This window comes from Pleuronectes platessa, chromosome 11, assembly GCF_947347685.1.
Source record: "Pleuronectes platessa chromosome 11, fPlePla1.1, whole genome shotgun sequence".
NCBI classification, from domain to species: domain Eukaryota; kingdom Metazoa; phylum Chordata; class Actinopteri; order Pleuronectiformes; family Pleuronectidae; genus Pleuronectes; species Pleuronectes platessa.
This window is the reverse complement of record NC_070636.1, coordinates 11285059-11310239: the sequence shown is the minus strand read 5'-3', so window position 1 is coordinate 11310239 and position 25181 is coordinate 11285059. Positions and strand designations below refer to the sequence as shown.

Sequence of the window (25181 nt, the reverse complement as noted above, 5' to 3'; positions counted from 1 at the left end):
TCTTAAAGCTGCAGTCCGTTTCCACGAAGGGGGCGTCAGGAGGGGGAGAAAGTTCACCAGAGAGAGAGAGAGATAGAGAGAGAGCACCATTTGAAACAGGAAAGCACCTCGACACTGCAGTTTACAAGTTTTCCTTTTTTCCTTTTTATTAAATGTGAATTCACATGTTAGTTTGAGCCCATCCATTACAGAGGATCCGCCTACATACAAAATAGGCATCACTCTGTCATCACATCCTTTTCAAACGCAACAAATAACACATCTGTGTACATATATTCACAAACTGAAAGGACAGTCGATGGTGGTAGGTACTTATTTATTAAAAGATGAGTCAAAGACAGATTCACACTTGGAATGTGAAGTAACTACTGCCCAGAACTCCCAAACAAAACGTCTTGGCATATAATTAGGTCATATTCCAAAACCCTTGTTATCAAACAGACTTCATATGTAAGACCCACATAAAAATAAACAATATCTGCTTTTTTTTAAGTGCAAGAAATAAAAAATACAGGTTTATGGTTAATGTTTTTTAAAAAAGAAGGCAGTCTTCAGTTTTAAAATAAAGTTTCATTTCATGAAACAGGATTATGGAATGTTCTTTTTTGCTTGCCTGTTAAAACTAATGCCAGACCACCACTCTTATCAGACTATGTCCTTTCGCAGAACTCTTTGTGTTTTTCCCCAAATTTCTTGTTCAGTCGGATTCAAACTGTTTGGTGTCACTCACGCCCATCGCCCCGAATCGCACGTGTCAAAATAACATTCAATTGGTTTCAATATTTATCAGTTTCTGTACGTATGCATCACACCATGAGGCCATATTTAATCGTTTTTGTATCAGTTCCAGCTGATTTGTTTATTTTTTTCTGCCCGGACAGGCTTCAGCATCATAACATGAAATGATGTTGACAGTGCACAAGTCTGTTTCTCCATCACTTGCTACAATTGTTGATGGTCTGTATCTTAAGAGTATATATTGCACAAAAAAATGAGAGGGGGGAAAAACAGTATGTGCCATAAAAAATACCAAAATCCAGTTTCACACCTGCGATTGGGACCCATCCACATATCACGAGTATGATATACATAAACTCCTAACTTTACTATATTACAGTACATATACAATCTTGAAACTAGTTCCAGCTCTGAGGTATGTGTTCCCCATGATGCCATTGTATCGTCTACAAATACTCAACAAATCTGCTCTACAACTGTACAAAAACCTAGTTTAAAATCACAAGGCATTTTTGATGCAAGTTTTAATTTAACTTAATCCTTAAAAACCAGGACTCCCTTGCATGCGTAAAAACAAAGGATAAAGGGAAGAAGTGCCTGAAACTCACTGAAAGCACAGTAAGAACATTCCCTTTGAACTGTACAAAAATATGCCTGAAAATATCTTACTTTTCTTTTAAAAAGATGAGGTCTGTTATGTATCAAAATGTTCCCCTCCACACCTGTACTCTGCAGAGGTTTAGGCTGCGTAATTTGTCCAAACCCAGGAGGTAAAACGGAAACAGTTACAAAAAGAACAGAGAAAAAACAAACATTTTTGCGGCATTTAGAAATTACATAAACCGTTGTAAAGTAACATCCTGAACAATTGTCAGTTCACAGATTTGCTTCGAGTCAGTCCACAGTCCGTTTTCAGCTCCCTGCAGTTATTTTTTTTAGTTTTAAGAGGATAAGATGCATAGAAGTTCACGTTTTTCCCTTTTGTGGTCCGTTTAAGCTGAACAGTAAATGCAGACCTACTGGAAGGGGAAAAAATCCATAAAAACCCTGTCATGCTGCCAGAAAAAAACGCCTGCAGACTTTGCTGTTGTTTTTTATTTATGTTATTTTTTTTTTGTTGCTACCATCTTCATACGCATCTCATTCCTCAAACCTCACCTCGCCTCCTGGTCCCTTCACCTCCCACCTAGGACCCTTCGGGGGAAAAACCCGCAGACAGGAGGAGGCAGGGCGGTAGGGACAACATGACCGGGACACATATATAATTTCAACGCTCCCTTCTCTGTTATTACAAGAGGAACTTTGTCTTCCTCCCTCCATCTCGTTCTTTCTCTCTCACACAGTTCAGTATGTGAAGACCAGGTCGGAAAAGTTCGCCTCCAGCCAGTCCCCGGCAATCATCTCACTGAGTTCTGGCGTGCAATAGTCTGGGAATTCAAAGTGAGAGCCCAGGCTGCCCTCGCTGAAAGAGTCCAGGTCCTTATCCACAAGAGACAGGGAGAGGTTTCCTGAATTGGGGTTGCCCAGCTCCGAGCCTGGGGCGCTGGGGGCGAAATTCAAACTAAAGTCAAACAGCAAATCGTCCGCCTCCTCGCCGGAAGAAGAGGAGCTGCTGCTGGATGAGGAGGAGGAGGAGGATGTGGAGACCGACCTGGAGGATGCTGGTGACACGGACGCAGCGTGCAACGCACTCTGCTTGGTAATGTTTTTGATATTGTAAAACAGTCTGTTGTTGTTGTTCCGCACTTCTTCGTACATGCTCGTGCCCTCGGACTCCGCCGAGGAGCTCAAAGTTGGGCTCGCGGGAACTTTGGCCACACTGTACGGCCTCAGGCGCTCCTCGTCCTCGGTCTTAATCCCCATCGCCATCCGGTAGTCCTCGTAGTCGTCCTCGTCGTCCTCGTCCGTGAGCTCGATTTTCACCACCGCCTTCGTAACTTTGAAGCCGGTAAACACGCCGCAGTCGTCGCCGTAGCCGTGAGAGGACTTGCTGGATGCGCTCTTAGTCTTTATCTTGGAGCACTTCTTGCTGGGGGTCTTTGTCATCTTTGCGCACTTCTCCGGAGAAGGCGCCGACGACTTGGAGCTGTCGAGCTTTGGTTTTTTCTTGGGTCTGTACTTGTAGTCGGGGTAGTCGGCCATGTGTTTTAGCCGCAGCCGCTCCGCCTCTCGGATGAACGGGATCTTCTCGCTGTCCTTGAGCATCTTCCAGCGCTTCCCCAGCCGCTTGGAGATCTCCGCGTTGTGCATGTCCGGCGACTGCTCCATGATCTTTCTCCTCTCGATCTTGGACCACACCATGAACGCGTTCATGGGTCTCTTGATGTGGCCGGTGGCTGTCTTGCACCAGTCCGGGTTTATCGGCACGGGGCTGCATGCCATAAATTCACTTTCCTCCGAGTCCGTAGCCTCCCTGGACATGCTCCCGTCCGTCTCGCTGGTGTCTGTGTGCTGCACCATCTTGTCCTCCCCGGCTCCCCAGTCACTTTGTGTCCGGACGCCGCAGTGTCTCACAGTCCCCCTCCACTAAAACCACCGCTCAGCTCTCTGCGTAAAAAGCGCCGGTTTCGTCCTCGCGTCCTCTGCGTAATGTGCGTCTCAAGCTCCTGCACTCTTTTTCCAGAGTTACAAACTGCCTTCTTAACTAGTTATCGGCTTTTTCATCTCCCTTGCGTCACGCGCAGCCGTCCAATCACGTCGCTTCCACTCCGCCCTGCAGACTCCATCCAAGACTCCCCTTAACCCTTTTTATTCCTCCCCTCCCGTGCGCGCGTCGGGGTGGAGGTGGGGTTTTGTGGTACACAGTGTCTGGGGCGACACGCGGGGCGAGACAGGCATATTAAACACGCAGTTAGCACCGTGCGCTCCTGAGATGAGCACCGCGCACCAGGGCGCACACAACCCCAACATCTATTTCCTTATTTTAGAAGTGAATACAAAATTATAATAACGCGTGGCAGAGGAGTTTATTCTCCAGCCAGTCATCAGCTCAGATTTGTCTGGAGGAAGAGATGTAGACTGTGATTATTTGCCCCCCCCCATCACCATGGGTTGGATACTGAAGGTGGCGCTTGGACACTGTTGCAGGCGCCTGGATGCGTCTGTGCGCCTGCCTGCCTCGCTGGCTGCTGTAGAGGGATGCATTTGAGCAGCTGGTAATGTCTTTAGAGGAAGACTGGATGTCACCGTTAAGTTCAGTGTAACCTCGTGCGTTCCACACCTAGGTCTGTGTGGCCACGTGCTATCACGTTCTTTTCCTTTTTTCGCCATGATTCCCCTTCATGTCCTATTTGTTTCCAGGTCCACACGAGAATGAAGGAAATAGGTCAGTAGCACATTCTGCTTTAGAGATGTTGTTTATAGTGTGAGAGTGTGTTCCCAAAACACACCTGCAGCATCTCTTATAACAGAAGTCTGCTCCAAGGAAACATCCATGCACACACACACACACACACACACACACACACACACACACACAAGTGATTAATGTAATTTTGATAAGCTGCTATTTATATAAAATTTAAAAAAAATAAAAATTCTCTCATCAAAATCGTAAACACATTCTGTGATCTCTCCACCATTTGGATTACAGCCCATGTAGAACACAGCAACACATGCAGCCAGAGCAATAACACTCATTCAGATGGCAACATTTGGCTGTGCAGCCTTGAGTTGAGCCCGTACAGCCCGGCACGGATGGAAGGCTCCCCGCTGAGTTTGCTGTGTCAAGAGGCGGTGTATGCATCTAGCTGGCGTCTCCTGCAGCCCCCCACCCTCCGCCCTCCTCCCCGCTGGCTCTGGGTGGTAGCCAGCAGTGCTATTGGAGGCTGGGGCGATAAGGCGTCCTGCTTTTCTCTCTCTCTCTCTCTCTGCTTCGTCCCCTAGAGGGCAATCACTTACCCTTTTGAAACCCTCCCCCCAACCCAGCCACCTTATTTTCCCCAGCTGGGGCTTAAGAAGTGTCTCTGATACAGGGAGAGGCAGCTAGAAAAGCAGAGTGAGGAGGGGAGCGAAAAAAAGGGGGCACACAGGGGGGGGGGGGAGAAGACAAGGGGTAAGGAGACCGGGGCAGCGTGAGCGAGAGAAAACGCTGTGCGAGATAGAGGAGCTCTTTGGCTTTCCATCCCTGGGAGAAGAGAGGCAGCCCCCTGTCTGCGTCTCCCTCCCAGACAGAGATAGGACTGAAATGCTTTATCATGACCACCCTGTGCTGATTAAGCCTTATCAGATATATGTGTTGGAGCAGGAGTCTCAGGAGGTTGGCACATGCACATGCATGTTTTACTGTCAGCATCTTATTTTTTGTCCCTGATGGATTCATTGGACGGGAGTTTAATCATCTGATCAGTGCAGTTGTGGGTGGAAGAGGTTATTTCAAATGAATTGATAGCATGGTGTCATATATATGCACACTTTGCAAGCACATATTTATAATATGTCTCTGTGGGATTCAGGGAATATTACCTTAAAATACAAAGAAATCTAAATTAGTGTTTTATTCCGTCCTGATTTGTCAATTACGTAAAATAAAATACTGATCAGTCGTATCATACACAGTATTACCTGCAGTGACAGGTTTTTCTTCCCCCCGATGTGTCCCTTGTCTATTCATATCTCATCCCGGCCCCCGCTCCGGCCACCCTTATCTCTTTATATGATGGTTTAATGCTGGACATGAATCACAGGACTGCTTAATGATGAGCATGCAGGGCGGTTGTCCTGCTCATTAGCATGGCTCATTATTGGCTGTGAATGAGGTGCTGGTGTCAGCCCATGCAGCCTATGAGTCATCTCAGGGAGGGTCTCATCGCCATTGCCTGCCTCACACACACACACACACACACACACACACACATGCAGCAGTAATACACACCCCCTCCCCACTTCCTCCCACCCCACCCGGCTGCCTCATTCAGTGACTGGTGATCAGACTGAGGAGAGATAGAGAGACATAGAGAGAGAGATAGACAGAGAGAGAGAGAGAGTTGTGGTGGGATACTGCAACATGTTGTGTTTTTATTTCATTTTCACTCTAGAGATTACACATGATTAAACATCGAAAATCCAGAGAGCTGCATTATCACCGTGTGATTTTCTAATACCCGTTCGCTTTCCAATACCCCAAAGGCAGACGTTTTAGTGCTTATTGCTTATTTGCTGCTTTTCATGTCAGGGGAGAGGAGGGGACATTTTCATTCCAGAGCGATGGAGTGTTGAATTAAGTGATGGTTTTCATGCACAAACACTGAAAGAGGGTTTCAGGAGAAACAATTCCCCTTTGCATTGCTTATCTAAAAGCCCCCCAAAGCAGCTGCTGCTCTCACAAAGGGCCAGTGAAGCGTTAGATCAATACTAACCCTGGCTGGGGGCTATCTGATGCTCAAAATGCATGGATCCATCTCCTCTGCATAGCCCTAAGACAGGTGTGGACTTCTGGAAGCCACTATCTGATGGCTTCACAATGGCTGCAGGGGGGGTAAAAGCCGGTGGTGAGGAAAGGGGTGACTTCTGGAAGCCACTATCTGATGGCTTCACAATGGCTGCAGGGGGGGTAAAAGCCGGTGGTGAGGAAAGGGGTGTGTGTGTGTGGGTGGGGGGGCTGGGGGGCTGTTTTGGTAGCACATGAAAACGCAAATTAACTTCTCACTTGACAGACACATTCTTGAGTATCCTGTGTACTCGGGTTACGGTGTTTATTGCCGTGCAGTGAACTGGTGATTTTCTAGGCCGTATAGTGGAGTCACTTTATGGTAATCTGGTGCTTTGCATAGAATTTATGTAACAAGTTCCCATCAGTTTGCCAGTAGAAGAAGGTAAATCCAGCCGGCAAGTCTCCTTCCACACAGAAACCTCTGTATCCAGAAGCTGTGGCTGGAGGTGGAAACCGATACCTGCTCATATACCTGGGGATTTATCGGTTTATTGTGCGTTCGTTGCCAGTCGCTGAGGCCCAACTCGTTGTCTTAACTTGTGAGATGATGCTAAAACGAGTCGTGTCAGCTGCGGCGTGATTCGTTTCGCCGGGGCCCGCCTGTCGCTCTGCTCTCATTCCTCAAAAGATCCCGCTCTCTGCTTCCCCCCCCCCCTCTCTCTCTCTCTCTTTCAAGATAAGAAGAGCTTTTCGACAACGAGGAAGGATTTCACAGCCGTTTGGAGGCAGTTGTTTTACTGCAAGTGTTTGGTGCCTCCGAGGCCATTTTATGCCTCGTTGTTGCTTTACATTCTCAACTCAATGCAAATGTATCTCCGGGGTGTCAGGTTCTTTGTTGACCTCCTTGATGTGGTCTCTGTCTCGCAAGGTCTGATGCTTAGCAGATACTTGAGACTGGAGTATCTTGTCGTGAATGTAAACAGTTGATGCTTGAGGACTGTGACGGAATGTTTGTCACAGGGACACACGCAAATACAATCCAGCGCAGGAGCTGCAGGTTCCTCGTACTTGAACGTGTAACGGTCTTCCTCTTATTTAAAAGGAGCAAACGTCATTCTGAATATAGTCCATGCATCTAGTGGATTGAATTGTGAAGTTGTGTATTTTTGCCCTTAACAAGTGAACTGAGTAACATTTCTATATTTCTTATGATAAATAGTTGTGGGAAATAGGTCGTAAGTTTACACAAGTACAGACAAGTATTAAATTAGTACTTAAACTTCAGCTACCTATACTTGTACTTGAGTATTTCCTGTTTATATTTCTTCATATTTCTTTTCCACTACATTACAGAGGCAAATATTATACTTTTTAATCCATCACATTCAGCTACAGCTGCCTCTGTCAAGGAGGTTAGGTTTGGCAACTTGGTGCAGATCCATATAAAATGCTTGACATATAGTGAATTTAAATAGATTCATACAGGGTTTGTTGGGCTTTGGTGGAGGTATGCGCTTTACATAGTGTAATTCTAGGTAAAGTTATTTTGCAGACACAGATTACTAGACCATAAAATAAGATGCTGAATTGGACAAATTCAGTTTTACATTGGACGGATGAGCAGTAATAATCTAATAATAGAAAATAGGACATACCATTGTCGGCCCCCCCCCCCCCCCCCCCCCCCCCCGATCCAGATCTGCACTAAAGCGTAATGGGCTCCTTCTTTGGGTCATGCTTCACCCCTCCAGTAAATTTCATGAAAAACCGGTTGAGTAGTTTTCCATAATCCATAAACACACAAATAAACACAGAGGGAAAAATAACCTCCTGAATGGAGGTAATCTTATAACAACGCATTAATCATAATCAGTATTTGACTTTTGAAATTTTGATCACATTTTGCTGATAACACACTTTTTTCTTAGGGATCTGAACATCTCATCCACTCGTGATGATTTGTTAAACTTCAATACCCTCCTCAGCCCACCACTCCAGCACGCACTAAACCCAGAGGGAGGCTATAAACTTTGAGCGTGGCCAATGAGACGCCCGAGGATCAGCGTGGGTGTCGGACATTCGCAATTTGTAACTAGATACTTTGCGACTAAGCCAATTATTGCACCCGCGAATGTGATAAATGCGAATTGGTTTTTTATTGGCTGGCTACGTTTAATCAGTGTCTGCGTAGGTGACGACTGTTTGAATTCTGCAGGAAAAGCGTGAAGAGTTTCCTGTCTCAGTTCCTCTCCCTCTCTCTCTCTCCCTCTCTCTCTCTCTCTCTTCACAGACTTCTCTACAGACGCTGCCCCACAAAGCAGCAGGAACCCACTGTTGCCTCAAGGAGATGACATCATCCTGGAGAAACTCGTGGCTCGCACAGTACAGTATGTTCTACAGTAACCATATTGCCATGTCATTCCCCATAAGCTCCGGCCATCTAAAGCCTTTAATTGTAGACCGGGAGCATTGCAGCGGTGTTTATTGTAAGAATCCGGCGTACTTCGTTTTAGTATTGTACACTGTGTCTTGTGTTAATAAACTTGTGCGGTGGAAGAGCCCTGCAGGCGCTCGCAGCCACTGTAATGAGAGTGTGTTTAGTCTGGAGCCTGCGCAGGACTAATGCTGATGGATTGTATGGCTGCAGGTCAGGTCTTGCTCCCTCTCACACCGGTGCTGACTGTGGAAAGAGCGAGGGGAAGTTTCATTTGTACGATTGTGTAACATAATAAATGACGAGGCAGTAAAACAAAAAAAAAGTGATTATTACCGTGTTAATAAGAACTGGATGAAAACTACAAATCCTAGCCCCAAGAAAATACAAAATCGGTGTTTAGCAGTAGGAGTTCATTAATATAATTTTGTCTCTCCGCTGTCGAGAATGAAAACAAAACATCATCAGTCTTGGAGCAGTAGATCCACATTTAAACTACTGGTTTCCTGCAAGTGTGGGATCTTTTCCCACTGAAGCAGCGCTGTGCTCTGCTTCCCTGCTGGCCAGCCCAGACTTGCCCCCCCGCGAGATAAGATAGTGTTGACTACACTGCAGAGCGACTGGTGCGGGGCCCTCCGCTGTGCTTAGTCACCCTCAGTCGCATCCTGTGCTCTGAAGTTTTACTGGTTTATGATCTTTGCACCACCAGTTGAATAGTGACAGTTCAAAGCAGCATGACAAATTGAGAATCCATGCCCCGTGGACAAATCTCAGGCGGCATTGTGTTAGGTCCTGAGGTTTAATAATTAGTAGGTAGGACAGGCCAGAATTAGAGTCAGGGGCTGTTTGTTTCAATTATTTTCTTTTGATGGCTTCCTCACATTCTTTTAATTAATAGAAGGGGTTGATTTATTATTGTGAACTGCCTTATACTAAAATAATTAGTGCACAAATCAAATGTATCTGTCACACTCAGCCCTTTTCAGCCCATGTTTACTTTTAAAATGTTTCTAAGGTAATTAGGTAATTTCCTATGAGCAGTTTTTAAACCCTTTAATTTTCTTTGCTGTGGTGAAACCAAACCTCACACAGAATTCCGCTGCTCACTGAGTTATAAATGACTTTTTCGACAAATGACAGAGGGAGTTAGTCACAAGCTTCAACATGGCCGGACAAAAAGAAAGCCCAGCCTTGCTGCAGCAATCAGGCTTTAACCTTGAAAACAAAAACAAGATGAAATGGAGCCGCGGAGAGGCAAACACCTGGAGTAAATCTGAGCATTCACTCTTGTTTGAACAGTGAGAAGATAAGATAGCTCAAAGTTATCAGCACAAGATGAATTCCCAGAGGAGGAGGAGGACCCCCCCCCCCCTTCACACACACTCACAGGGGTTTCATCAACGTAGTGGGAGGGGGAAATCAATCCCTCAAACCACATATTGTGACAAATAACCACCGAAAACTGAAGTGAAATTAGTTGAAGCCTCGGCTGCTTTATTCAGTCCAAAAAAACAGCTGGGAACAACAACAACAACAAAAAAAAAGATGTAAAGAAATGTCATTCCGCATGACGACAAAAACACCCCAAGTAAACACTGCGCAACTTTTGTAAACATAATCATAATCATGTGGGCCAGAATGGAAACATACTTTTTTCCAGTTGTGGGGCCAAAAGCTCTGGGGATGTTGCACACCATTCTGAAATCAGATACTACAGCCTTTGGCCGGTTATCCACCCTGATTCACCACATTCCTACATTTTCACTCATTTTGCCCTGAAAATGACAGCTGGTGTTTAGAGAGTGTATTGTCTCGTATGTATATTAGAACTCCTTTAAATACACACTGAACTCAACGGCGAAGGTCGTTTCAATACCAACCTTTATATGCTACGAAATCAAGTTGTCCTCACATACATTTATGTTCTGAGTGAACGTCTTCAGAGACCAAGTGGAGAAAACAGAAAAGGAGAGAACTTCAATCGAGTCCTGTGACTTCCCTTTTTACTTTGCATTACATATGCACATATAGACTGCTATTTTTTCCAGCGTTCCATCCATATCAGAGCGTCAGTGTGTCCTCTCCATATACCGACTCACTGCCCTTTCCTTCATGTCTCTTAAAGATTTCTGAGACGGCTTCAAGAAAGATTTTCATAAATGTCCTCTTTTGCAAATCCTCCTCATCCCCGTGTGTGTGCTCCGAGAGCTATCTCCATCTTAACAGTAAAGGTTATTGGAGGAGACTCAGGGATATGGAAAGGCTAAGCTGTGTGCATGGCTGAGTGTTTAACAACTATCTAGAAATCAATAATAGAAGGTTTGGTAATGAGTGTGTCAAATCACAGCCGCTCGCCGACTCAGGTGGGGCAGGGCTCAACACTTTCATCAGAATCTTCTAAGGCGTCCTCATTGAAGCAGCGAGTCAAAGATGTTGCTTTCAGAAGTTTTTGAATGTCCTAAAAACATCCAGCAATTTGAGTGTTAATTATTTTGTATGTCAATAGCATATCGACTGTTAATATAGATATTCCTTCTTCCCACTATCTAGAAATAAAGCTTAAATACCCTGGATACCAACGACACAGGGTCACACTTTTGGAGCCTGGGTGTGCGCAGTTGCAATCGGGGGATAAAGAGGTGGAACGGTGATCCCGACAATACGCAAGCTCATCCAATCAGGAGGCAATCTCAGCTGGCAATCACAATGTTCACCTTGTTTTATAAATAACGCATTAAAGTCCCAGAAAAAAACATCAGTGTAATAAGAATGTCCTAAAATGACAGGAACCGCCTTTAAGAAATATTTATGTGATGCTTACTTTGACTTTTTACATCCCGTAATGACCAAAGACGTTACATCATCCATCTTTATATATATATATATATATATATATGGAGCGATGGTAGTGAGGTACCACAGATACATGACTAATCATGAAGTTTTACCAAATTTAATCTCAACAAAACAAAACAAAATTTACTGGAAAAAATTAACACTTGAACAAACATCAGTGTGGAGAGAAATACCTAAACTGACCATTGTCCACGTCCCATCCACAAACATGGAGGAGGCGGGGTTAATGGTCTTTACTGAAGCTAGCCAGCTGGTGGCGATCGAGACACGTCTGCTTGTACATTTATATACTTAGAACAATCTTTAGTTGCAAGTCTCAACGTCTCGCCCTTGATTGTATACAGCACCGTGATTAGACACTGATCATGTTAATGTGTATGCGTGTTTTTCATTACAGGTTATGTTAATGTGTGGAAGTAATTATCCTCTATCAAAACTCAAACAGGCTTTATACCTGCATATGAAATATTAATACAAATGTGATATCGTCAACACAAAATCCTCCCCCCCCCACCCCTTTATTATCCCAGTCTCTAGGGGTCTTTTTTAAGCAAGTTCCAGTGACGGCGGAGGTGCTCAGGATTACAAGACGAGCGCTGTAAGACAAGTGAGATAATGAACAGGAAAGCAAAGTTCTCAGAAACAGTGGAAAGAATGAATTTGGTCCTGAAAGTGCGAGCGGATTAGCTCTTGTCTTATTTCCAACATTTCCTCTTTGATACGTCGCCGCACTAATCTCATTATAAGTGTCCGTCAAGCATAAATGACAATTCATTTTAACAAGGTAGAGTTTTCGGCTCCCCCTTTAAATTCACAGCTGTCTTCACAAATGGAAAAAACATGAGAGGTTTCTCTGGAGCAGACATGGGCTAACAAGGAGGAGGAAGGCGGGGCTGAGCACTTTTGATCATGTGACGACCCCACGTCTAACGGAAAAAATAATTTAACTGTGAATGTGTTTTCCCTGGAAATGTGTTTACTGTGACCGCTGGCGTGTGTTTAGCGGTATAATGACCTGAGAGGCTCACAGTTGGTGCCCTCAGTTTGCCTGGTGAAAAGTACCAATAAAAAAATAAAATCTACATTCAATAAATATTCATGGTTCAGGTTTATTCCTTTGTACGGTTCACTGTATGACTCTGTGTAGGGATCGGTGCTGTGAATTCTAGTTGGTCGACTTTCAGGGGAAACTTGTTTTCTCATTTTTCACTTCAGGAGATTTCTTATTCCCTTTAAGAACAGTGAATGATTCCATCAGGAATTGGGATTTTTTACTTTCATGAATATTATGTCGTTTTGAAGCTTTACCAGGAAAGTGTTTGAGGAGGAAAAGGAGGCGGCTCATGAAACACAGAGTTCCCGATAAACCTGTAAAGGAAGCAACACATAATTAGTGTCTTGTTAATTGGGGAGAACAATTGTAGCGTACTTAGTGTGATGCCAGACTAAATTGTTTGCCAACACAACATAATGATTTTACACTCCGTAATTGTGTTTTCGGTAAGAGCTGCCTCCACTTTTCTTTTAACAAGAAGTGTGAAATGTCCCGAGGCATTATTTTGAACCACGTTTATATAACAAGCTGATTGCATAAATATATCATCGGCTTTCTGTCTGCGGCGGCGGATAGGGCACCGTCTCCTATCACGTCTGGTGATGTACAGTATATAACTTTCAAAGCCACACTATCTCTGTAATAGGCTTCAAACTAACTGTCAAGATACATCTCAACCCTCCGTGATCTCTATCTGTCCATTACCCCGGAGAAATCTGACCATTGTGGATAAATACTGTGAAAGGTCTCAAAGCACTAGGACGACCAGTGCCTTAATCATGGCTAATCCCTGGTAGAGAGACATGTCTTGGGGGGACAACGGGACGGACACATCACCCCAATTAGCGGTCGCTATAGCTTTAAAACCCTGTCATTAGGAGCCCATAACCTTCCTGTCACTCACCATCGCTGCCGCGGCTTCTACTTAGCGCACTGTTACAATTTGTCACATTTATGCACGACAGTCAGAGCACACGGTATAATGTACGCACACGTAAGAACCGAAACTCGCACGTGTAATCCGAAAACGCACCAGCACTGATTTCCCACTGCAGCAAACAAGTGGTGATACAGGATAGCTATACATATATGCAATTTTTCCGCAATGCAAATTGGGCCTACGCCATTTGTTGCTTGCAGGTGTATAACTTTAATAGGCAGGTTTATGTATGACAGCATTAATATGAATAGACAGGGAGTGTTGTCCAAGCCACAGAGTGCCCACTATGTTATGCCATATTCAATCTACTCTGTGGCTGACGTATCGGGAATTATACCTTGGGAGGAAACATGCATTTCAGATACATCTCTTTCGGTTAATGAATGACAAGGGCACATGCATGCGGAATGTCCATATAACTATCAGCTCAGTATGCAGATAGGGTCCCCGGTGTTTTAGTGGGAGATAGTCTTCCCGGCCTTTCCCTGGTAGACACTGGCGCATTAACTGTTATCTCGGGGAAAGCACCACCATTAAGCCGGCAACAATAAGACCAGGGTCAAGGATGAAGTTGAATGACAGCTCCGGATGAATATAATTTCCGAGGCAGCGATAAAGAGGGGTCTTGTACTCACACTAAAACGCAGAATAATAATTTGTTTCACCTGGTTGTCTGTTCGTACATATTTTCATTCTTTGCTCCCATTCTGGAGCGCGAGGAGGTCAGATGTAGCGGAGGACAATGACCACGCTCGTGGGATTGATGGCGAGGAGGAGCAGGCCGGCGCAATCGCGGCCAAATCAAAGCCATTTCAGCGCTAATGAAAATAAGAGAGAGACCGCACTGTAAATCATCTTATGGTCTAATGTATTAGTGATAATGAATTCACGCTGCCACATTTAACCTTAGTTTTGCAAGTCATTATATTTGAGATTAACAAGGGAGGGAACTAAAGTGAACTGTCTGCAGGGAATTACAGCTGGGCCCTCATTGTCAATCAAGGATTGTGTTTCGATGTCTTTCATTAGGGCTGGAGGAATTAAATAAGACTTTCTTTTAATGGCGGCTGGTTTCTCCCATTTAATGTTCTTCGTGCTCTCCCAAGATGGTTAACTCTTCATTACCCAAATTAAAGGCATCCATCTCTGTTGGCTCCTGCCACATTGCCATGACCTCTACCTGTCAAAACTTTCATGTAAGCTCCTGAGTGATGGATGATACCCCCAAACCCCATTGTCAAAATTATCCGGTGACTGTCCAACCCTCTCTGATCCATTCAATCCATCTCCCCGGGCTACGTGCCACCAGCCATGATTTAACAATGAAGCCTAGGCGCTAATTTACTCTTATAGAAATTAGAAAGTACCTTTTAATGATATGCCTGGGAGTGGTGGAAGAGTTCGCGCGGATCACCCCGAAAGCTTTTAACTTGACTTTGTGGGGTCTGATCATTTATATTCTTCAAACGTGTTATTTCAGGGGTCGTTGAACATACCTCAGACCGGAGGGAATTAGAGAAACCATCAGGAATGGAAAAGAAGGAGTGTTGAGTGTTGAAATCAATGTTCTCACTTGAAGGTCAGACCTCTTTTTAATGGCTATGATAAGATGGAAAAATGCTCGCTCGACTCCATGCTAAAAGTCTGTTTTCATCGAGTCGGACGGAGTAAGGAATCATCTTTAATTGAATCCTCAATTGGGACTTGATCACTGATTTTGAAAAACGTTAAGATATGCAGGTGGAGCTCTGATCGATGGATGATATGCGCTGTGGGTGTTTCTGGCTCGGCTCTGGAATTGCATCACGCTCGACTGTTTACCGAGACTCTTTGTTGACAAAGGAAGCGCAGTTCTCTGAACTTCCTCCCGCTTTTTTCCCTCTCTATTTGCATCACCCTCAGACACATGTAAATATTCAAACACATGCCACCCGTCATACATAAAACATGATATAAGTGGTCCCATTCTTGTCTGACCTCTTGTCCTCCTGCTTCTCTCCCAGACAGATGTAGATAACGTCCCAGACACACCTCACTTCCTGAGAGGAGAGTTATAGCTTCCTGGGAGAGGCAGTGCCGTCCCCTGGAGCCCCGAGGAGTTCGACAGCTACCTATGGAGAGGGCACATCTCTGACTTGTAGACCTGCTCCTGGGCTTCTCCCCTCACTTTGAGATCCTCCGTGTACCTGTCAAAGGGTCAAAAGGGTACGCTCGCTGCAGACAACAGGACGGTGCTTGTGTGTCCGGGTGTGTTTGTGTTTGCGCGCATGTGTGTGTGTGTTTGTGACCCCCCCCCCCCCTGTGACAGATGCCAAGCTGTTTATGTGTGAGGTGTGGGAGTGCTCGGTGGGCAGGTGGGCAGACGCACGCATGTGTTTTTCGAGTGTGTGTGAAAAGAGGTGTGTGTTTGTGTGTGTGTGTGTGGTTTTGTTGTGTGTGGGTTTGAGCAGTGGTATAATATGAGAAACTGCACTTGTCAGAATGTGCAGACGTGCGTTGTGAACGTATTTGCATACACCGGCGAATGTGTGCGCACGTGTACGCACCTGCGCGCACTCCATCTAAGTGAACCAGCAGTCAGATGAGAACCTGTTACCAGGCTCCATTAACACCCAAAACCCAAAACTGCTGTCACAGAACCGCAGCATAACAGATGGGGGGGGGGGGGGCGCCGCTCTGGCAGCCGAGCAAAACGATGAGCTAATCGCAGCAAGAGAAGGTGACCATAGTTGGTTACAGCTTATTCAGGATTATGACTCAATCACTGAGGCTTATGGCACTTAGGTAATTATTTAATCAAAGAGTGGATGTGTCAATAGAAGTCGACAAGAGATTAATTATTAAGTCCGGGATGGCTTCAACTCGTTGTTTTTACTGGTCCGCCGTCTTGACAGTGGCATGGGGGGGAGAGTTGATGGGATCATTGAGAGGGTGAGTGACAGCTCTATTGGAGCAGGCATAATCAGGATAGTCTAGTTAACACTAACCTCTCCTCAGTGCAGATTGAGATCAATACGGGGCAATCCTTGATTAAAATGTTTAATTAGCTGTATATAGGTGCAATTCAAAGCTGGGGGGGGGGGGGGGGGGGGGGGGGGAGGAAACATCCTTTTGCTCCTGTGTAGGAATCAGTAGGGAGATTCAACATCAGCTAGCTGTTTCTCTATGTCCAATGCAGCTTTCACTTGTGGCTCCAGGAACTCCTCTGGGGACTTTGGGGTTAGGGTTAGGCAAACGGGACCTGGGAGGCCCAACCCAACCCTCCCCCAAATAATGCACGGTACCAAACCACATCATTTCAATCTTCATACAACCATTTGATTATCTAAACCAGGGCGGTTCCTGTCTGTTTGGAATGAGCTGTTTGTTTGGCCTGTGGTAATGACTGGTTTATTTCTTTTTTACTGTACAACAGACCCTGAGGCTGAACCACTGCTGCTGCACAAAGAGCTGTTCGCTTGTTGATTCAAAGTTTGGTGAACCTGGACTCGGTACTCAGAACCCCCGAACTGGAGAATCAGTTGTCATTGCTACTGTCGTGAGCACGCCATTGTCCCAGCCGCTACTGCTACAGTGAGCTGGTCCCCTGTTTATAATTTTTTTTATTGGATGTATCGTGTGTCGCACTTCCTTGGGCCCTTCAAAAAAACATATGCCGGGTGTGAGGCCGTTAAAATGAACATTTCTCGATTACAAAAAAAAAGGTGTATACCCACAAATAAAAGTCCAAAAGTGTAAGTGCAAACCTCCATCACCAATCCAGTCACAACTTACACATACTTACAGACATAGTGGTCTTCAATGAAAGCTGTGAAATCACGAACCATTTGGCATAAAGCTTGATTATGTTCTTCGCTGTGGTCGAACACAATCAGCTGTTCTTGGGGTCTCTCTCACCACTCAGTGTCCCCCCCCCCCCCCCCACCGCAGGCTCTGACCATGTAAAACCACATAAAGCTAACCATGCATTTTTGAATGTGGGAAAGTGGGGCGGGTGTGTATGTGCTAAGTTCTCGGTGACAGCTATAGGAGCAGAGGCAAGCCAGCGGCGGCGAGGAGAAGGTGCATGAGTCAGTCAGCCTATGCTTAGTAGCTGCCATCATTTATACAGACTGTAGGAGGATGAAAGGCTCTGGAGGTTTCTCTCTCAGTTATCTGCCAACAGGTTTTCGAGTAATAACTGTGATTCCTAAATGTACAGGGGCTTTCATGTCGGGTGGGAGTGACCTGTAATACATTATCTTCACATCTTACAGATTACAGTGATGATGTATGAAATAGACAGCTCCCAAAGTGCCACTCAACTTCAGACACACAACCCCGAGCAAATGGGTAATGTAAGTGGAAAGTGGTGGAATTCTGTTTGAGAAAGTCAAAGTTAAAGTAAGTAAATGACAACTAAGCTAATGCGAGACAGTTGTTTCGTCTCTCCTCATTCCTCCTTAGAAAGAAGAGCGAGACTCTGTGAGGCCTCACGCATGCTGATTCTAGGGATTCCCCTCCATGTGTCTTATCCAGCCCCAGTGTTATATTTGGCTGGCGGGGAACAGGATGTGAGATTTACACCAGCCGAGAGAAACGGGGGCAAGTTGAGACACAGGGATGGACATGGTGGTTAACTCCCTGATCGTGTCACCAGAGAAGAGAGATAAATGGTGAAAGAAAAACAAGCGAGGGGAAGCGGACTATTTTTCTTAAAGCTGCACGGAAGTTTCTAATTATATGCGCTCGGAGACCTGTAACCTCCGCTGAGACACCCAGCCACACACTGACACACATTCACCGGCGTCTGCACGCACATACACACACACACACACAAAAACACACACACACACACCATCACCACGAACCAACCTTTGCTGACCTTGCAGTCCCCTCCTAGCAAGAACCAAATTAGACGGCCAGAGGAAAATAACGTCCTACCTCTTTGCTCCTGTTAAAGGCCAGTAATCTCTCATTTAGACTGACATTAAGAAGAGGCAAGTTACACACTTTCATACTCCTATCATTAAAATTGAAAGGAAGAAGAGAAGAGAAGAGAAGAGAAGAGAAGAGAAGAGAAGAGAAGAGAAGAGAAGAGAAGAGAAGAGAGAAATTAAATGAAGAGGAGACGAGAGGTGAGGTGAGGTGTGTTTGGGAGGTTGATTGAGGGCAGGCCTGTCATGCCAGGTAATATGGAAGCTAAGCCTCAGAGCCCCCAGCCCCAGGTGGGCAGATGGCGGGTCGGGCAGCGAGGGGCGAGGGTCCCCTATCTCCAATTCTCAGCTGCACTTGTAAGATATGCGCTATGTATGAAATGTGTTGGCAAGGATCCATGTCCTTCAACTCCCTGTGTACCCCTGGCGGCTCCACCCAAGCCAGCTGTGTCTGTGCGAGCTCACCGGGCTCTGACAGCAGGGATCAAAACAACATGTGAACCAGCCGTGACACCGACCACCATCAAAACAGGCGAGCGGCCACGACAAGGCCCCCCCCCCCCCCGCTACATCACAAGGGCCGAGGTGTGTTCCGAGCGGCGCCGGGCATTCCGCCGCCGCCGCTGCTGAGCTTGTGCGTTTGTGTCTCTATCAAACACAACGATGGCTAATGCATTAGTCAGTCATTGTGTCACGCTGTGATGTTGCTGAGCACAATTAGCTCTTTGAGTTCGCAGTGGAAACCAAACGTGAACCAACATGAACCTCGCGGCTTTGTATCCAGATCAAGGGGAAGCTCAAAGCTCCGGCAAACTTTGCTACCCTTTTTTTTGGTTTTGTTTGAAAGTGAGCACAGTGTTTCAGGAACACACCTCACAGAGACGGAGAGAATGAGAGAGAGAGAGAGAGACAGACAGAGTGAGTAAGCAGGAGGAAAAAAAAAACGAGCGGCAGCAGCATGCATGTATATTGATGGTTACCTTCCAGGCCATGTGGGCCGAAGACAGGAAATGTGTGCCTTCCTGTTTGATTATATTGGAACAGAAGAAGCTCAAAGATAGACATGGGATGGTAGAAGTATTAGATAGGCCTGCTTATTTTAACTGCAGCACAGGTGTTCTCAATGAAGAAGCCCATTGATGGAGCCATTAAATGTGATCACATAAAAAAAAAAAAAAAAGGATGAAAAGAATAATACAGGAAAAAAATGAGGAAAACATCAAAGCTCCGACAGACGAAGTCCCGGTCGATTCACCAATGCCTCTGGACTCGAGTTGTTCGCAGCTGCAAAAAGAGGCTTTGAAATTCTCAAATCAGTCTAATGGAAATGTTAAAGGGGGGGGGGGGGGGGGGGGGGGGGTTGAATTCACATGACCTGTAGCAACTGTACTGGTATTTGCCGTTTTAAAATCTAGTCTTCAGAAACATTACTACGGATATTCTCCTAAACCTATCTGGACGGGCTGTGTATGAGAACACAAATGGCCGTATCAGTTGCTCCTGACATTTCAAGACCCCCCCCCCCCCCCCCCTCAGAGTAAAAACTCTGGAAACTAGAGTGAGCTCATGTGAGAAGACAGGAGGAAAATCTCTGGAGATTTCACCAGCAGCAAGTGGGAGCATTGATGATGTTCTAACATATGATGGACGCAAAACTGAAATAAATTTAAATATCTCACAAAGGTATCATCCTCGTATAAGACACAGACGAAGTAATCAACTTAGAAAGAGGAGACTCAAGAGCCTTTGGTTAAAAGGCCCGACGCCACTGTTGATGTGCTGTAAACAAAAACATGTGATTTCTGAAAAATTGACATGTCATGTCCTGTCTCCTGCACGCTCCACCCAGGCGCCTCCTCTCAGCCGAGTGCTCACGAGACTTTTCCATTTCTTGTGAATGTGTCTGACTGGAGAATCTCCCGCTGCATTCTTCAAATGAGAAAGGCGTCCAGGAGTTCAGGTCTGGAAAATGGCCAAAGTGAGACTGAAACAGACATTTTTTATGGTGCAAACACACACACACACACACACACACACACACACACACACACACAAACATGCACGTTACATCTGTCACACCTGGACTACTTTCTCTTGGCTAAGAGCTATTGTCTGTAGTGTTTGCGGGTGACTGGAACAGATAATAGATACAGTTATTTAGCTCTCCTCTATTTCCCACAGGAAAAAGCTGAAAGCTTTAGGCCACCACTTAGGTCACATATTAGAGACCCAGTGCACTGCACACAATACCTGCACACACAGTACCTACACGTACACACACACACAAACACACACGCGCGCTGTACTCACAGCAGATGGAGTCCTGAGTGACACACCCTGGCAGAGGACGGTTACATCATGTAAATAGAGCAATACTCTGCCAGATTTTAATGACATAAGATTTTAATCCCACCTCTCTTTACGCCCCCCATACGCACGCACACACACACATACACACATGCACACACACACACATACACACGCACACACACACATACACACATGCACACACACACACATACACACACACACACACACAGGCGCCTCACCCAACTGTTAAGTATGGTTTGCATCTGTAAGCCTCAGCTGGCATTGAAATTACATTAATGGTAATTATGAACCTGATTACGACATTTTAACTTAATGTATTCTTAAGTTCAGAACACTTACTCAAACACTGCGGTATTTCTCTCCACTTGACAGTGCAGCCCTGCTAACCATATGCCGTTGAAAACTGATTATTAGATTTGATTAATGTGCATCATACACAATTACGGAAATATAATTGAACACAGTGGTCGTTTTCTGGCACCGATCCCCCCCGACAATGGACTCGAGCCGACACGACTAACGGAGTTAAAAAGGCCAAGCAGCTGCGGAGGCAGACGTGCCTTCTGGCCGAGCCCAAAAAATGTTTTATGTCGAAAGTATAGTTCACTGCATTATTTACTTAGAAGCCCCCAGATGTTGTGAACATGTGGATGTTTTATGTGGTAGTTAACAGCATGTCACGCTTGGACTTCCACTCCCTCAGAAACAATTAATAAACCATAAACAGTCTAATATCCTCTCCGCTGAGCATTGGGTCGGTTCTGCTTCCATGCAGAGAGGAAAGGCAGCGAAAACACACTTTGGGTTCTGTTAGCGGGGGGGGGGGGGGGGGCTGGAGGAGGAGGAGGAGGGGGGAGGGTTCTTTTAACTTTTTTTTACAGCTCCTCTGCCGCAGAGCTGTAGCTGTATAAATAAGGTGGTTCATTTGACCGGCAGTGTGGAAACTGTGCCGGGACAGTAAACCTATCGTGGTGCTGAACCTCCCGACCCGGGCTGCTGCTGCTGCTGCTGCTGCTGCTGCTGCTGCTGTTGTTGTTGTTGTGCGCCGCTGTACCCAGACACCTAATCTAAAATTGAAGAGGAGTTTGTTTCAAGTGGGGCTTGTTCGAACATGATAAGAGTAAATATGGCTGTTGTCTGGCGGTACCTCGTCTGATGAGCGTGCAATGAAAGGCTCCATTGAGCACAGGAATCTGGTTTATGTAACATGTCCAATTACAAATGTAGAAATGGATGACTAGATCTCCACTTTGAAAGGCAGATGGAGGATTCATTACACTGAACAAGGCCTAAATGGGCAGCATGGAAATGTTTAGCCTCTGTTTATGCATTTTGGGCTCGATTCCCTCCTGCGTTTAAGGTTTAATGTATAAAACATTCAACCAGCACAAAGCAACAACACAACAATTTTTGTAGCAAATAATTATTTTTATTTTTATTACTACTGTTTCAAACACGCAGATGCATTATGGAGGTTGGGTTAAGTCATCACCGCCCCAGGAGGGAGCATTTCGAGTTTCATCATCACACATGGCTTATCCCTTACCCAGGATCCTCTAGCACGGGGGTGAGGGGTCACGCAGCCATCAGAGGAAGCCATCACTGAGTAGCTGACCCCTCCTCTGGCCCCCACCTTTCATCTGTCTCTCTGATTAGTTTGCCCGTGTGAGAGATAGCAACTTAAAATGAAACGCCCCGTAGACACCCCCCCCGGGAGAATCTCTCAAGCAAGATGTATATACACATTCTCGCTGCTCCGCTAGTGAGTGCACTTTCAATTACAAGAGGAGAGGTGGGCCCTTTAGATGTTCACTACTCATGGCTCAGAGCTCTGCGAGGTCTGTTGGCTTCCAGAGAGTAAATCCATTCACTTGCCTTCAGCGGCATATCAGGTGTCCTCCGGCTCGTCTCTCATGTGTGATTGGTGTGTACCTACCCTGCAGCCGCAGATGGGGCTCTCCTTGATGTGGTGGCATCCAATATCCATTCAATCTAGACATTATGTAATGGACAGTGAGCGGAGGTTCAAACTAAACCTCACGGCCGCTATGTCTTCGCAGCCGGAATGCAGTGGCTGCGGTCGCTGAGTTGTCCATTCTTCTTTCTTTACCTATGAATTTATACATGTTTTTATTCAGATGGAATTTTTATGTATAGATTCTGAATGTGAAGATGCAGAATCTGAGGGTGAGGGGCAAGATCTTGGTTCTGGTTTCCGTCCCTTTGACCAATCCTAGGCATTGGTTGCCTGCAGGTAAACAATCAACATGGAGAGCAAAAGAGGTGGAACACGTTGACCGTGAGGCAGGTAACCTTTAACTCGTGTGACAAAGCACACTCTTCGGACTGTAAACGGTGTACGCCTAATGGAAGACAGAGTCCGCTGTCTACACCGGACGCCCAGAAATATTGGCCGTTGTCCCCAGAGGCTGAATCATCGGGCGATAGTGCATATACCCCTTGACAGATGTCACATGGTCACGACTTGAACATTATAGCTCCATGCCCTGAGCTACTGTGGAGAAGTGACAAAAGAATGAAGTGCATTATACGTAAGGTGCACTTTAGACAACAGCCACCTTTGTCGGAATTGATTGCAAGATCTCCCTTTGCCAGAGTGTCGGCTGCAGCGTGTTGATGCAGTCATCAGGGGGTGATTTAGATAATATACGAGGAGACCTATTGCTCATCAGAAAGCCATCCGCCATGCTGATTGAGTCATATGCAGAGCTGCTGGGATAATTTGTCACAGGCCTGCCAGGTCAATGGACTGTGATTGGAGCGGTGGTTAGATCTCGAGGATTTCCAGTCGAGTTGAAAGCTCTTACACTCTGTCTCAAGATCCTCCCTCTCGCCCCGCCACACTCTCAATCTCTCTTTAAACTTTCAGAGATACACCCCTGCCTGATTTCTTATTTTTTGTTCCTTACGTTTCGCACACTTGATCAAAACTCGTCCCATCTCCGCTTTGCTCTCTCTGCGTTTCCCTCTGCCCTCTTTCCTCCCTATATTTCCCTGGCCTCTTCCTGGCCTCAGCCCGGGGGCCCACTCTGCTTGTTGAAAGGTAACAGAATCTTCCGGAATGACCGACTGAAATCGCTGGGTTGATTCACTGATGTTTCTGTCAGGGACAAGCACAAAGTACTGGACTGTATTTCCCCCCCACAAAACTAGAGGTGTCCATTACAGTGAAGATCTCTGTAAAAGAGGAGGAAAAAAAAACAAAAGAGGCCCGAGCCTGTTTTAATGTGACAGAAAGAAGAGGAGGTCGGTACATGCGCACGTACAAAGCACATGCACACAAACACATATTTCCAAGAACCAGAAACCTTGTCTGAGACACCTGCTCCCTTTGCTGTTAAGTTTGAAACTTTGAAACATGTGGCTTAGCTCGGGAGCTGTAACTCTGCCAAACGCTTGAATATACAAGTTCAGCTGTGCCCTGTAACTTTTAACACTTCACAGTGAAAATCACCAGCTCCTACGCCGAGTCACTCGGTTCCCCTTCATTACCTTTCTCCAAAAAAGAGAGAGAGAGAGAGCGAGGGGAAAAAAGAGGTAATGACAGTGAGGGTTGAAAAGAGGGAAAAAGAAAGGATGTAAACTTGAATAACTTCCAGGAGGAGCATGGCAAAATACCTGCAGTGAGTTTCAAACACCATAAGATCTTTCATCTGACTGTTTTGGCATCGCCGGGCGGGAGCCTCGGCACTGACCATAGCCTAGGTATGCCTAATCCTCTTTCATCTACAATATTGCACAAAGGGAGTATCTGTCCGAGTGAGGAGGGAGATTCTGCAGACATAAAAGGCTGACGGGGGAGTGTTGCATGTCTGTACTAACATTGTCCTGCTCCTTATTATTCTTTGCACATAGCTGTAAGTCTAAACAAGACCCGCTTCCTGAGGAGGACTGCTGTGCACTCACTAAACTCACGCTGGCCCTGGTGTTGTTCTGTTTCAGCATGTGCGGCGTGTGTGCGTGCAGGTTCGTGCTGGTGTGTGCGCGGCCGCTGCGATGTTGAGATGACCCGGCTTTCTTTCTATAGGGGCTTTCACTCTGCAAGAGCTCAGCCCCTGTAAAGAGGGAGCCTGTGCTGGTACCTCTCTTAGCCTCTCTTTCTTGTGCAGGCGTCTCTTCTCTTTCATTCTCTCTCTCCCTCTCTCTCCCTCTCCCTCTCCCTCTCTAACCCTCTCTCTCCCTCTCTGCAGCAGCAGCCTGAGTACTTCCAGCTGCCGACATTGAATACCACCTCCCACATACGCACACACACACAATTGACATACACACAGGTACAAACTGGTCCTGTATAGAACATATGTACACACACACACACACACACACACACACATGTATATATATATATATACCTCCCTCAATTACTGTAAAGCCTGCAGTAGTTTCTCACTGCCTCTCCACTTGTCCTCCTCCCGCCTGTGTATGTGCTGCATTTACATGTATGGTGTGGGGCTACATGTCCTCATGCATGTCAGTGCCTTCACCGTCACCTACCCTCCTGTGTCTGTGCCCGCAGACAGGGC

The 25181-nt window shown here is 45.9% G+C and overlaps 1 protein-coding gene across 1 annotated transcript; it reads right to left on the bottom strand.

The window, feature by feature from the left end:
* Positions 1 to 299: 299 nt before the first annotated feature.
* Positions 300 to 3344, bottom strand: sox11a (SRY-box transcription factor 11a). Its single transcript, XM_053434428.1, has one exon. It carries the CDS (start codon positions 3196 to 3198, stop codon positions 2083 to 2085), a length of 1116 nt encoding a protein of 371 aa, XP_053290403.1. The 5' UTR covers positions 3199 to 3344; the 3' UTR covers positions 300 to 2082.
* Between the last annotated feature and the right edge of the window lie 21837 nt (positions 3345 to 25181).

Bases quoted from the DNA above. Each gene is read 5' to 3' on its own strand.
- sox11a (XM_053434428.1), bottom strand. From the start codon at position 3,198: ATGGTGCAGCACACAGACACCAGCGAGACGGACGGGAGCATGTCCAGG.